Source organism: Adiantum capillus-veneris, chromosome 7 (assembly GCF_014529385.1).
Source record: "Adiantum capillus-veneris isolate H3 chromosome 7, ASM1452938v2, whole genome shotgun sequence".
Classification (NCBI taxonomy): domain Eukaryota; kingdom Viridiplantae; phylum Streptophyta; class Polypodiopsida; order Polypodiales; family Pteridaceae; genus Adiantum; species Adiantum capillus-veneris.
Window position 1 is genome coordinate 84457375 of NC_140937.1, and position 15034 is coordinate 84472408.

General features: G+C 44.1%; 1 protein-coding gene across 1 annotated transcript; it reads right to left on the bottom strand.

Annotated features, from left to right (window-relative positions):
- Positions 1 to 8169: 8169 nt before the first annotated feature.
- On the bottom strand, positions 8170 to 11830 carry LOC147454145 (uncharacterized). The gene has a single exon (XM_086516173.1). The coding sequence runs from the start codon at positions 11142 to 11144 to the stop codon at positions 9261 to 9263; it is 1884 nt and encodes a 627-aa protein (XP_086372299.1). The 5' UTR covers positions 11145 to 11830; the 3' UTR covers positions 8170 to 9260.
- Between the last annotated feature and the right edge of the window lie 3204 nt (positions 11831 to 15034).

The following is a 15034-nucleotide window of genomic DNA, read 5'->3' on the forward strand; positions in this document are numbered from 1 at the left end:
AATACCGAAAGGGGCACCAATCTTTGGGGCCAACATCTCTTGGCATGGAACTACGCCCGACCGTGTCGACCAAATTGAACCATGAATTTTAAAGTTGTGACGTATTTGAAGTGATCCTCTCTCGTGTGGCAGCAGAATCTAGACTTGGACTGTCCAAGTTTGTTACAGTGGTATCAGAGTACGGTCGATTTCTCTTCTATCGGGAAATCCGATCCTTTTCTCGCGACACTTATGGATTCCAATAGAGATTAATCGACTTCTTCTGCATCTGGGAATGCGAGGAGATCGCAGAGAAGATTCTCATGATCAAACAAAGGAAGAGTACGGCCCACCTCGGCCTACTTAGTACGAAGTTGAAGAGATGGAACGTCGGCAACAAGTTGACAAGGCAACGAAGCAGATGATTAAATTTGCTAAAGATCCCCAATTTGCAAAATTTTTGACCCAACAGGCAATGACTGAAGTTGATACTCTGTGGCATAAAACCAACCAACCACCAATCAAACCGGCAATCAAGAAGCCTCCTACTCCAAGAATGTTTACTGAAGAAGAAATCCACGATGCGGTCCAGGCCTGAATCAATCAGATTCTGGATACGAAGAAGCCGATGGAAAAGAAATTGAAACAACATAACAAGGAAACTAATTTCCCCAGTTACTTGGGGCAAAAATCCACTTTTGAAAACGCCAAAAAACAGAAGAAGCATGTACACTTCAAAGGATTGCCCAGTTCGTCCTCATCTTCTGATAGCTCGGACACCTCATCTTCTTCCCATTCAAGTGATGAGAACAGGAAAGGCAAGAAACGACGGACAGAGCACATGTTTTATGCAAAAAGAAAGCATTTTTACAAAGCCAATCAATATGATTTTCTCGACGATAAGGGCAAAAAGCCCAAAGAATTCAATAGGGGAGGACATGCAGTAAAGTTTGAGCACTTTTCAGTGTTTCGAGATGCTCCCAAGGCTTTAGACTTTGTCCAACAGTTTGACATAGCATTTTCTGGAGGCCGCTATACAGAGCCCTCCAAGATCAGATGGGCGGCATCCTTTCTGAAAGGCAATGCTGCACGGACATGGTGGTCCACTCTGTTGTTAAGGAAACAAGCGCTGACAAAGTGGTTGAAATTTGAAAAACTCTTTATTTCTTCATGGCTCACACAAGAATACGAACGAGATGTGATTATTGACTGAAACCATGTTCGGATGGTCAAGACAGAATCTTTGGATTCTTACTGTGAAAGATTCTAGTAAATTTTTCTACCTATTTCATCCTTTAAGAAGATCAGTTTTAAGGAGCAAGATTGAACAATTTTCTTGTGGGCTTCCCAAAGAAATTCGAGATCATTGTCTCGAAAGGAAGTCCAAGTCTATACAACAGTTGATGGGACACGCAAAGTGGGGATTTGCTATACATTCGGGTAAATTGATTCACCCATCAGATGAACCTTCAACAAGTCAAAGCAAAAACAATCGACCTTCACTGACAGAAGACCAAAGAGATGAATATTTCAAAGCAGGGAAGTGTTTTGAATGTGAAGAACAAGGACATATCGCTACAAAGTGTCTCAAAAGGGCACAAGAATCAGAATGACTGGCACATTCAAAGAACAGCAGGACGAGGCGATACTCGTTCCAGGACAGCTTTTTGAATTAACATTATGGATTTATGAAATAATTTTTTTTTTTAAAGATGATTTTGAATTTTGAATAAAACTGATGTTTTCTAAAAGAAATTGTTAATTCTTGAAAAAGAGCAGGATGAACAATGAGATGGAGCAGTGGCAACTCTTGAATGAACGAATCACGACTGATTCAATGAACTTAGTGATGGATTGGGATCCCCGGAAATGATTCTCGCACACGAAAGTGCTTGAGGCGACAAATTCTCACACGTGATAGTGCTCGAGGTGACAGATTTCTCGCACACGACAATGCTTGAGGCGAATGACTACTCGCACACGACAGTGCTTGAGTCAGAAATATTTTTTTTTATTAAAAGAAGGATCTCTATAGACATGATTGCAATATGGATTAGTTAATCGGGCATCTGTGAGGTCCCGATTGGATATAGATGTGATTGCTAAATACGTTGCCGATTAATCATGGTTTGAGATTGGAATGATTTTTTAATGTGATTTGTCATGTGATGTCAAGTGATGTCCTGTAATGTGACTGTCGATTGGTACATGTGCTAGATGTGTTGTTCCTAGTGTGTTAGTACTAACAGTCAGTGTCTGCTACGACAATTTATGGCCTCTATCTGTTTTGCAGGCGTAATCGAGGGCAATTACAATGCTTTCAAAAGGGGGGTATGTCACAAATGGGTGACGTGGCAATAGATCCCAAGAGACACACACACACTCTCTCTGCTGAGAAGAGCCCGTACGGAACGCCAAAATTCACGCTGACAGGATGATGACAATGGAAGCCAGTACGGACGTCCTGATTTTCCGCCAAAAATCACGCTGCTGATGTGGCAAGCCGTACGGAAGTGCAAAAATTACGTTGGTTGTTTCTAGCAGCTTCTGGATGGGAGATTTTTAAGGAATCGCTTTTGGAACAATTTCTTTCAGTTTGAGAAGCTTTTAAGTTTGAGAGCCTTTGATTTTGGGGCTCTGCTTTTGACATCCCTTGTAAGAATAAAAGAGCCCTCAGAGCCTCACTCTTCAGAGCATTCGGACGCAGAGTCTGAGAGCAGAGGTCCTTGTGGGAGTTGTACTTTGCTCAAAGATTAATATAAAAGAAATACCGAAAGGGGCGCCAGCCTTTGAGGCCAATCTCTCTTGGCATGAAACTACGCCGGGCCGTGTCAACCAAATTAAACTGTGAATTTTAAAGTTGTGACGTATTTGAAGTGATCCTCTCTCGTGTGGCGGCAGAATCTAGACTTGGGGTGCCCAAGTTTGTTACAGGCATATCTAGTAATCAATGCATTTCAAGAGACGACATTTCAGACATACATGTCAACCAAGGCAGTGCCATATGCCTGCAAGACGAAAGCATAGGTGATTGCATCTGGAGATGAGTCCTTGCTTTGTATCTGCTGTGGACAATCCAGGGCTCCTTGGATCAATCTTTTGGTCGTATTTCTTCCTCGCCAACAGTATAAGAGAGTGCATCTCCATCCACATCAACCAGGCCGGCATTCAGATCGACAATGTCTGCTGGGAGTTATACTGCCTGGAGCATGAAATTCAAGTAATTAATTGAGAGTCATTATGTTAAGAGAGTATTAGCTCAACCTGCAGCACATCAACAGCAGAATTGCACCAGCTATGGCCACCTGAACAGGTGGAATGGATCTTTTTTGTGAGCGTGCCACCTCAGCACCCAGAAAGGAGACAAATTGCAGCTCTTGTGTGGCCTGCTCTGCGCTGGACCCCGACTCATGACGGTCTTGCACCTCGACAAAAGAAGGCACACACTTCTCATTGATTGAGAAGTAACCACTACTCCATGAGTCTGTGTAAGGTCTACAACACTTCTCAAGGGTGGGTTGTAGAGCATTGCTCCCATCCAGGCTTGATGTGTCCTCGCTCCAAGCAGCAAATGGGGAGCCATTAATCCATCTCTAATTGTTCATTTTATGTTCTTCCTGTAACTAGCTGGATAAGACACTATGAGCCAATCTTCCTCCTCAATATCTGGCATTTTTGCTAAGACAGCTTTCAATCCACGCTCCAAGCAATACTTTGCATGCAAGTCCTCAGCTGTGTAACAAAATCTAACAAGCGAGAACGCTTTGAATCCCTTCTCACCCATGCTGAAAAAAAAAATGGTCTCTCGTGAAATAAATACTTTGAACTATACTCGGGCTTTCTCCTTGTTGTTAGTGTTCTACTAAGTTCATGCAATTCCATCAACATGATCATATTGATTAGACTACATTTCAAACACATTTGTATCCTTCCTCCATCTATACAAGGAGGAAAATCTAGCAATTATAACCTTGAGATCAAGCATTCCTTTTAAAAATGAAATTTCGTGCTCACCTTCTGAGAATATTCATTACTGATAGTTACCATAAGAACACTTACCACTTCCAAAAATGTGACGGCGGTTTGAATCTTTGCACATTGTTTTACTCTTCAATTTTTATATTTTTTTCGAGAATTCTCTATTTTTATATTAGTGAGGTGGCACCATGGCAATCCCCATGTTTGTTGTGATGTGTGTTTGCTGGCACAATTTAAGTTCAAGGTTTTATAACTTTGCTCCGCAGATGCTTAATTAGTACCCCCAACAACAATTTTACTTCGCATGAATCAAGCAGTTACATCACATCCTGACTGCTTTTGAGTAGCGTTTTCAATTCTCATTCAATCAATGTTTTCTGCCGCCTCCTCCATGCCAGCAGCTGCATAAATATTGCACATTAAGACATACACTGTTGCATTACATTGGTCTAATCATATTGCCCGCTCAAAGGCAAACCTTCCAAGCTTCACATTTCCCCACTTTCGACAAGCACCTAGAAGAGCAAACCAAACTGGAGGATGATCAGATGATGGCACCATCACAATCACTCTCATAGCTTTGTCAAAGAGCCTTGCACGTCCAAACAAATCAACCATGCAAGTACAGTGTTCACCATTTGGTGTAATGCCATATGTTTCTTCATGTTATCGATATATATTTGGCCCTCGACCACAAGAACTCCGTGACTACATGCTTTGAGCACATTAACAAAAGTGATTGCATTTGGGAAGATACCCTCCTGTTGCATCCGGTGAAAACAATCCAAAGCCTCCTTGGCCAGCCCTTGCTGGGAGTCGAAGATACTACATCTGGAGAGAAACCCTCGCTCCACATTTGCTGAAAACTGTCCAAAGCTTCACGACCATGCCCCTGTTGGGCATATCCTGCAATCAATGCACTCCAAGAGACCGCATCCCAGACAGGAAGCTCATCAAAAACTTTTTGTGCTTTCAAAAGTACACCACATTTGGCATACATGTCAACCAAAGTATGGGAGTGATGGGAGCAGCCACCCCTCTTCCTCCTGAGCAATGCCTACATTGTCTAGTTGGACAACTTCTCCCCCTTCTCCCTTGCTGTACATGCAATGCTCAAGGGGTACTGCCTTTGCCCCCTTCTTCTCCTCTTTCCTATAGGTGAGCAGGGTATGCTCCCTCTTGATCTTCTTCTCTGCTTTCAAACTTCGATGTGTTGTAGCTGAGCAACGCTCATATCCCCCTTCACCTCTGCTCGTATTTGTTGTTGCCGAGAGCAGCACTTGCTCACTCTTTTCATGCCTCTGTGTGCTGCAGGTAAGTAATGCTCAATTTTATGCCTTTAATTCAACACTACAAAGCCTTGCTTCAATATGCGACTCTGGCCACTCCAGAGCCACTCTAGCGCTACTGCAAGCCGCTTGTAATGAATTTTCAACACCGGTAGTATAGTACAGGTTTGTAGTCTCCCGGTTTACTCTACTTAAGAGGAGAGCCTGTCTTCTAGCAGATCCAATACGAAGGCATCCTTGCGAGGAGTTGGATTTTGACCAGTCAGCAAGTGAATAATCTCCATCGCTACGAAAGCTTCAAGCCCCTGGGTGTCGCAGCAGTGAGAAAATTTATCAATACCCCGCCAACGCAGGCGATCAACAAAGAGCAGGCGCTATATTGCTCCGTTGCTTTGTTTAATTAGAGAGGTTATTGGCGTAGATCATGCCAAGCGGCCTTTTGTAGGCTCAAAGACGGAAAAAAGGGCCTTTTGAAGGCTCAATCAATCAAAGACTCAAGGGCAATGGCATACATCATGCCAAGCGGCCTGTTGTAGGCTCAAAGACGAAAAAAAGGGCCTTTGGTTCACCAGGTAAAGATTGGTGGCATCCAGCATAAGTTCATATTTATTTGCTATTTTGACTAGTTATCTAATGATTGTTATATAAATGCAAGTGAGATCTAGTGGTTTCTTTCCTTTACTTTACTTATTGCGTTCCTCAGGGTTGGGGTGATAGGTGGCTACAATAGAGAGACCTTGAAGGTCGCTGTGAGGAAGAAATGGCGAAAGCAATAACTCTTTGCATGTGGGAAACTCGAGCAGAGACAAATAAAAAATGAAGACTTTATTTTGGGTGTCTCCCTTGATCGTGTGGACTCATCACATATCTATTTGTAGAGGGAAAATCATTGATTTCTGCTTACAGTGCACAGGTATACCTATGGCAATTTGAAAAGCTTGCAAGCCCCCTCACTTGCTCATCCTTAGAAGGTAACCACTCATTCAGTTTGTGCAAGGAAATGACAGCATGTTAGTGTTCAAGATTATCAGGAATGTTAAATCGGAGATTGGGCAGGTGTAGCCATGCATAGTTGCTTCAACCCTATCATGTAAATGGGCTCACTATCTCTTCTCTCCTCTCTCTAAATACTAAACGATGGTGCTACCAATGCAGGTGGCTGATGATTATTAAGTATCAACGTGCTATTGGTACTTCAGACAACGAGCGCTATGCCTCAAGGCTTTCAAGAGCTTTGTACTGGAGGATTCCGACATCTTACATTCCCAGTGATTATGAATTCTTGGGCATGTCCTGCTGGGGAAACCTTAACAATGTGGAAGTGATGGGCCTAGTTTTGTCGAGAGCGAGCCTTAATGCCCTTTTCCAACAAGACTCTCCAAGTGCGGCCTCAGCCTTCTTCAGCGTTCTTCACATGCTTGCCCAGTTTAGATGGCAGTTTTGCAAAGTTCATCCGGAAAACCTTTGATGTGGTGGCCTAAATACAGCTAGCTAATTTTAAAGGTTCTATAAGCAATAAAACTACCTTCTTAATGAGGAGTCACATTTTGAGATAAGCTTAAGTCTCACTTGCCTTTCTTGATTGCCACCTTCAAAACAGGCCTTTTGTTGTGTACTGAGGTGCTTACAGCATCTTCTAGATGGTTGTTTGTACAAACAATTTGAACTATAGACTCTACAGACATATGAGCCCTTTATAAACAATGGAATATATTGATTGATAGTCTTATATGTTCATAGAGTTGTAATGAGCATGTAACTCGTGTGCTTGCCTTAGGCCACCATGAGGTAGCTAAACCCTTTTTTACTAATCAATAGCTATTTTTGCCCATAGAGGATTTTATACACGTGTGAAAAACTTTCAAGGAGTGGCTTATGTGCCAATTTCACAAGGCTCTTGCAAAATGCAAAAACAACAAAACAATGTAAATGCTTACCTATCAAATAGGCAAAATTGTCTCATTTTGCAACTTCAATAGACATACACAAAAAAAACCTGTTGCTGACTTGAGAGAAACCAGCTTTACTACAACTAGCCAGTGCATTTGGTATCAGCGACTGAAGAATTGCATGGACATTGGGCCTTTTTATGCTACTATGATCCCGACATGCTTATCATAAATTGGAACTCTCACCATAAGAATAGGAGCTGGTAGGCCAAATATCTTCAACACATTGCTTGCTAATTGCTAAAGTCTCTTTTGTCTGTTTAAGGCATACTCTATGATCCATGGCCAGCTTCCCCTATTGGTTTTACTAGACCCCAAAGTGAAATGATAGCTCTTCTCAATAAATGAATAGCCAAGTCATGGGTCCCGAGTGTGGCCAGGCAACCTTGTGCGCTCATAAGGACGTTGACTTTAACTCACACAAGATAGTGCAATTGGAACAAAAAAGATTTCAACAATGATAAAAAGGAACAAAAATATGATCAGAGGTTCACACTATTTTTGGCTACTTGGATGACATGAGTGACATATATGCAAAGTAATTATAACATTCATTATTGCTCTTAATCTTGCCAAAAGAAAAAAAAAACAATTTGTCAAATTATCACTAAGGATCATTGTGCAACTCTCTACTACAAAATAAATCATAGTTGCAATTGTGCAACTCTACACTACTAGTGAATTTATGGAGTCTATCTTTTGTGTTGTCTTCCCTTAGGCCGGATACACACTCCCTCTATGCCCGTCCCTTTTGGGGACTCGATTAAAATATTTCCAAAGCATGGACTAGTCCAAAGAGTTCCAAAAAATAAACTACCCAACATTTCTCGAGCAAACTAATCTTGAATAGGCTGAGCCAGAGAAATGGTGCCAAATTAATAAGCACTAAAGTAATGATATACAGCCCTTGGACTGGTTCTATACCTCACTTATAAAAAAAAGTACAGTAAATAAAATGAAACAATTGCACAAGATTGTGCCACACATAAAAATTCGTTAGAAATGGCAAACCCTGTTGATACAACTCCTTTCAAAGATAAACCCCATCCAAACAAAATAATGGTACTCACGATTTTCATCCCCTTTTCCCCCAATTACAAGGTACTATCACTTTTTGGCCTGCCAATGGCAAAAGACAAATGTCAAGAAAAGGGTTTGAGTGGGTACCTTAAAAGTTGAATCTTAAGATAGACCATTCTCTTTGCTTTTACAGAAATTGTCTGTACTTCATATAGCTAATCCATGACCCACCTCTTTGGCAGTCCTTGAGGTGTCCTCTCCATCCTCTCCAACCGCTGGCCCCACTGAAACTGACACCCAATCAGAAGCAGCCAGAGCGGAGCATTGACTGCTTTTTCTACCCGAAAGCAGTAGTCTTTTGGATCTCTTGGCAGATGACCTCAGAGCTTTACACTATTTCTTGTCACCGACTATTTCTGTACACTATGAGACTCCAGGACCCCTACAGGAGCTTCCATTTCCTTAAAGCTGTCAATAAGCAGAGGCTCACCTGATGCTCCATCTGTATTCCAGGAGCAATCATCAATTACGAGTCATCAACTGAGAGGCATTGAGAACCAGTGCTAGAGCGTACAGCCAGCGTGTCTCTTGGACTCTCCTTCAATTCACCAAGGAATGGCACTCACAGATTTAACGCATTATCATTTGGTTTAGGAGTTCCTGTACGTATCCGAGGCAGTTTGTTGCCAGCAGCTCTTATTTATTTAGGAAAAGTAGGTGACAAAGACGCAGACGCATTCATGGTATTTCGTGGATTTTGGAGCTGGAAGCTTGTGGACTACCATGACTCTTATGGTCACCACTAAACAACATGGGCTGCGTCAGCAAAGTGGGCAGCACAAGGAGCTATGACAGGGACAATAGATGTCAGGCCCATGATAGCAAAAGAATCCCAGCACGCAACACATTGCGAGACAAAGGGAACCACCATCATCCCTTGTTCCAAAGGAGGGAGTACACATACATGAACTATTTGAGTGAGTTCCAAGCCCCGTTTACCACACATCGCAAGTTTCCATAATCCATATCACATTCCAACCTTGCATCATTCAGACAATTTCATGTTTTCATTCTTTACTCCATCACAAGCTCGTTCATAAATGCATTGTAGCGTATAGTGTTCAGGGAGCATTCCTCTCTTTTCCATCTGAGTCATTATGCCAAGTGCCTTGTGGACTTCATTCACATTGAGTAATCCATCAATAAGGACGGTATAGGTGACTGCATCCGGATCACAACCTACAGTGTGCATCTTTTCTAAAAGTCCTAAAGCATCTTCTAGCCTTTCTTGCTTCACAATCCAGTTCATAAACAGATTATATGTCACAGAATTTGAGACGGCGTCACAGGTGGATCCCGTCTCCCTCATGTGAGTCAGTATGGCAAGAGCCTTGCTGACTTTGTTCTCCTTCAATAGGCCATCTAATAGGCTGCTGTAAGTGACCACATTTGGGATGCACCCCCTCTTCTCCATCTGAGTCAATACGTCAAAAGCCTTGTCGACTTCCTTGGCCTTCATCAGGCCATCCATCAGGCCGCTGTAAGTGACCACGTTTGGGATGCACCCCCTCTTCTCCATCCGAGCCAGTACGGCAAGAGCCTTGTCGACTTCCTTGGCCTTCATCAGGCCATCCATCAGGCTGCTGTAACTGACCACGTTTGGGATGCACCCCCTCTTCTCCATCCGAGCCAGTAGGGCAAGAGCCTTGTCGACTTCCTTGGCCTTCATCAAGCCATCCACCAGGCTGCTGTAGGTGACCACGTCTGGGATGCACCCCCTCTTCTCCATCTGAGCCAGTACGGCCAGAGCCTTGTCGACTTCCTTGGCCTTCATCAGGCCATCCATCAGGCTGCTGTAACTGACCACGTTTGGGATGCACCCCCTCTTCTCCATCCGAGCCAGTACCGCAAAAGCCTTGTCGACTTCCTTGGCCTTCATCAGGCCATTCATCAGGCTGTTGTAACTGACCACGTTTGGGATGCACCCCCTCTTCTCCATCCGAGCCAGTACGGCAAGAGCCTTGTCCACTTCCTTGGCCTTCATCAGGCCATCCATCAGGCTGCTGTAAGTGACCACGTCTGGGATGCACCCCCTCTTCTCCATCTGAGCCAGTACGGCAAGAGCCTTGTCGACTTCCTTGGCCTTCATCAGGCCATTCATCAGGCTGTTGTAGGTGACCACGTCTGGGATGGATCCCCTCTTCTCCATCCGAGCCAGTACGGCAAGAGCCTTGTCGACTTCCTTGGCCTTCATCAGGCCATCCATCAGGCTGTTGTAGGTGACCACGTCTGGGATGCACCCCCTCTTCTCCATCCGAGCCAGTACGGCAAGAGCCTTGTCGACTTCCTTGGCCTTCATCAGGCCATCCATCAGGCTGCTGTAAGTGACCACGTCTGGGATGCACTCCATCCGAGCCAGTATGGCAAGAGCCTTGTCGATTTCCTTGGCCTTCATCAAGCCATCCATCACACTGTTGTAGGTGACCACGTCTGCGATGCACCCTCTCTTCTCCATCTGAGCCAGTAAGGCAAGAGCCTTGTCGACTTCCTTGGCCTTCATCAAGCCATCCATCAGGCTGTTGTAAGTGACATCGTTTGGGGTGCATTTCCAATTCTTCAAGTAAGTCATCAGTGTGACAAAATCCTTGCCAACTTCACTAGCCTTCGGCATGGCATCCATCATGCCCGTACCAAATATGGTGTTCGCTCCTATGTCGTCGTACACCAGGGAGAAGAAAACTTGAAAGGCTGGCTTCAGTTGCCCAGCTCTTAGAAGGCCATTTATAAGAATGTTGCAAGTGATGACATCTGCTTGGATTCCCATTCCATGCATGTGGTCAAAGAGTGCCAAAGCCTGGGCTAGTAACTCTGTCAATGACAATCGCAATGATGTGTTGAGGAGAGTACGAGTGGGGCTGCAGCGAAGCATGGCATGCAGAAGGGCATTGCAAGTGTAAACATCAGGACAACAAGGGCATCGAAAAGAAGAGGTGCTTGGCGTGGAAAGGCAAGCCTGCCTCACCCAGTTGCCTAATCAAGGCATTGAAAAGGTGGGTCGGAACTGGGAGAGGCGACAACTCCAGAGCACGCAGGGCTGGCCACAGGTGTGGGAGCCGAGGTGGGCGGGTAAGGGAGGTGCCCAGGGCTTTTGAGATGGAGACGTCACGAGCCAAGGGCAGCGAAGAGCTGCAGGCCCAATGATAGAGACGTACAGCCATGCGGGACGGGATGAGAGGGTGGAGAAGCACCTGCGACAAAACCATGGGAGCAGCATCATGTGAAGAGAATGTGCGCAAGGTCCGACTCAAGTGCAGGGGTCCATGGAGGCTCCTCGGCAAGAAACGCGGCGGCGCTGTCAGCAATGCAGTGGGCATTGACCATTGTCGAACCACAAACCGTGCGCAAACCTGCTGGTAGAGCCATGAAGCACACAGGTCCCAGTCTCAATCCACACAAGTAAGCATACATACAGATCGGGTCCAGTGCACCGTTCAATTGATCGTCAGAGTCGCTGCAGAGTTACCATGAGCCCTCAGCGGATCCATTTTCCTAAGCGTGAAGTTTTTAATACACTATTCCTGCTGGAGGCATCCATTTTTGTCGTGTCAAGGGTGGAAGAGATTTTGGACTTGGGGGGAGGTCAAAATAGTGAAAGGGGGCCGTGGAAGAAAGAAAGGTCTTTTTTCCATGACGGACTTGGGGGAGGTCAAAATAGTGAAAGGGGGCGGTGGAAGGAAGAAAGCCTCTTTTTTCCATGACGTGACGGAAACTTTTGTTTCTTCCACCGCTTGATGTGAACCCCATTCCTTTTTTCCTAAGTTGTGATTGGTTGGAGCCTTCAAAACGAAGCCTCCATCGTCTGAGAGTTAACAGTATTAGCGGGAGAAAAAGCTCATGTGGCAAGCCATTGCATCAAATGTGTAATTGTAGGACTTCATACACAATTAGATGTTGCAGCTTGAAAAGTAAGGGCAAAGCTTAAGGGTGAGAGAGTGATCTCCGTGCGAAGGTGTGCGCAAAGAAGGTCATGCGGTAGCTTCCATTTTTCCAAGCGGCACTACACTCAAGCTTCTTTACACAAGAGAAGTGTCCAAGAAGGGAAATCCAAGCACAAAGAGATTCACCAAATGTATGTGCAAAACAAACCTTCAATCAAGAAGGAAAGTAACTTTTGCAAGTCCCTAACTACATGTATTGTATGTATCAGCATGTTGCATCATATACAAATAACTAAAAAAATTAGATATCTAATGTGCGATTTGCAAATCACAGCTACAACTTATTAATGACATTTGTTAAAGCCTTATTGATCGAGGGCATGAGGACAATGCTTTTTCTGGTGCGGTCCCAAATAGATGAAACATGATTTTTACACCTTTGCCCTTTGAAAATCTTTGATTGATAGTCTCTTCTTGACCACGTTGGCAAAGACCATTAGCACTTGTTCCTGATTCATCTTTGGAGTGGATTGCATGTTGGAGAGCACAATTTCTTGGGTGACAGGCAGTAGAGTATCTGGTGCCTCCTTGCTAAAAGAGTTTAATAACTCAGTAATTGTCTCTACTTGAGTGGCAAGTAATTGGACACATACTATCAACTTATGAAAATGATCTTCAAACTTTTGAAATTATTGCGTGTAACATATTCCTTTGCTTCAAATAAAATACCGTTATCCTCGAGCACACTTTGGGGAGGGGAGTGGATATCAGTGGAGAGAGTTCAAAATCAAACATTTGATTTTGAGAAAGATCTATGTCCAACAAGCTAAACATGGGAACCATGGAGTAGTGCCTGCTTTGATAAAAATTAAAATGATAAATACCTTAGCCAAAAACTGCCTTCTATAAAAGTAGACTTGCAAAATCCTCTTCAAACTATTAGATGGATTGCTAATGAGCAATCACCCAAAATACATTGACTAGCTGAAAGAAATCAAAATTGCAAATGCAAGGAAATTTGCCAAAACTGCTACGCCAAGAAAATCATGTGCTGCCAAATTACCTTTTTGTCAGATAGCTTGGCTAACGTGTTCCCAAATTACCTTGCCGTCAAATAGCTTGGCTAATTTCTCCCGTGACAAGTAGAAGAGAAACCGCATCAATATATGGCAATTATTCCTACCAAAAAGTCTAAACAACTTGCCAAATTTGCCTTTAGCGTCAATTACATCTTTGAAAACCACCAACTACCCAGCCTTGCAAGATAATTAGAAGAAGCAAGCAAATACTTTGTAGTAACTATAATTGTTGGAAGAGGTATGTCAAATCATTGATAAGTACTCCCAAAAGGTTTTGAAATGAAATTGCCAAAAACTTGCAAGCCTTGTCAGAGGACTGCATAATTTGCAGAACTAGCATTCAACTTATATCGTGATGGCCAATACTTTGGAGACAAAAAAACTCTTCCTCGTAAGCACGTTTGGTCAATCGGAGAGCCCCAGGGTGTGCATGCACCCTTAATGGTTTAATTTGGTCAAGGTGTCCAACCTTTGGGCACCTTAGTGTGTAAAAGAGCTTCAAAAGCTATGGTGTTGCAGCAGGCAGCATGTGGAGAGAGAGAGAGAGAGAGAGAGAGAGAGAGAGAGAATTATAGCACTTCCCACAGAGCTCGGCCAGGCGAGTTGCTAATATGTGAATTGCGCCATTGACCCGCGTGAGTGCCGAGAGAGAAAGAGGGTGCAATTTTGTTTTCGTCAACTCCTCCCTTTCCCTGTGGCTAAAAATTCATGCCCACGCTGCCCTTTTGATAACACCTCTTCCTTCTTGTACATAGTTAGCCACATGAACATGCAAGCCAATAGAGACCACTCCTTCCCTTTGCAAAAAATAGCTTTGATACCAATCTAATCCCTAGAGGTATGAAACCTAGCTCTCCACCTAATGCCTTTTTATATGTAACCCTTGAGCTCGGTTTCATACTAGACGGACCCTTGGCCTTACATCTTCATTGTTTTTTTCTAGGATTCGTATCCCATCCAACCAATGAATCGTCAATTTCAAAAAACAAAAATCAAAATAGCTTCCCCTTTTTCATATCAAAAAAGGGAGGCATCATCAAGGCCTTATCCCTTTGGGGCATGCCAAAAACAATAATAAGGTGAAGAGTCACGATGGCCTACAACATAGGATAACGAAGTGTGTCTAGATTTCCCTCCGCGTTGCTTGCACGCGGGAACCCTAAGCTTTCGATCATCTTGCTTGCGGGTAGCTCTAGCAAGTGCACACAGGGTTGGGGGGACCGTTTGATGCTCTATCTGGAGGTTCGCCGGTAGGTATGCGCGGAGCTCTGGACCTGATGTGAGTTCAGAGGCCAGCATGAGGGACTTGGTAGATCTTACGGGGTAGGGTTACTCTAGGAATGGTGTGCTCGACTGCCCCTCCCCTCTCTGGTGGTTCTTAGGCCTCAGCTTCCTGCTTATTTTTGTTCCCCAAGCTTGGCAGCTATCCGCTTCCCCTGTGGAGGAAATACACTCGCCCTACTTAGTTTGGTTCGATGGAGGGTTTGCTTAGGTGTGCTGTCTCGAGTGCGTTTTGGCTTGGTCCTAGCAATGAGAGCAGATACGTTGGTGGCTGTTTTTGGATCTAGTTTTGTGGCTATTGGTCAGTGCATGGCGGACAGAACGAAGTTGGGTGGTTGCCCCCCTACATTTGGAGCATCTCTTATGTAGTTTTTATGGTGTGTGGGTGGTGGACTCACCCATAATGGCAGGTACTCCAGCTTGTGGTGAATGGAGCTACTTCTAAGGCTCCTTGATGTTATGGCGAGGTTCGGTGATCGAAAGTGTTAGCTGTGTGGAAGCTTCTGGTTGTTGTTTTTGGG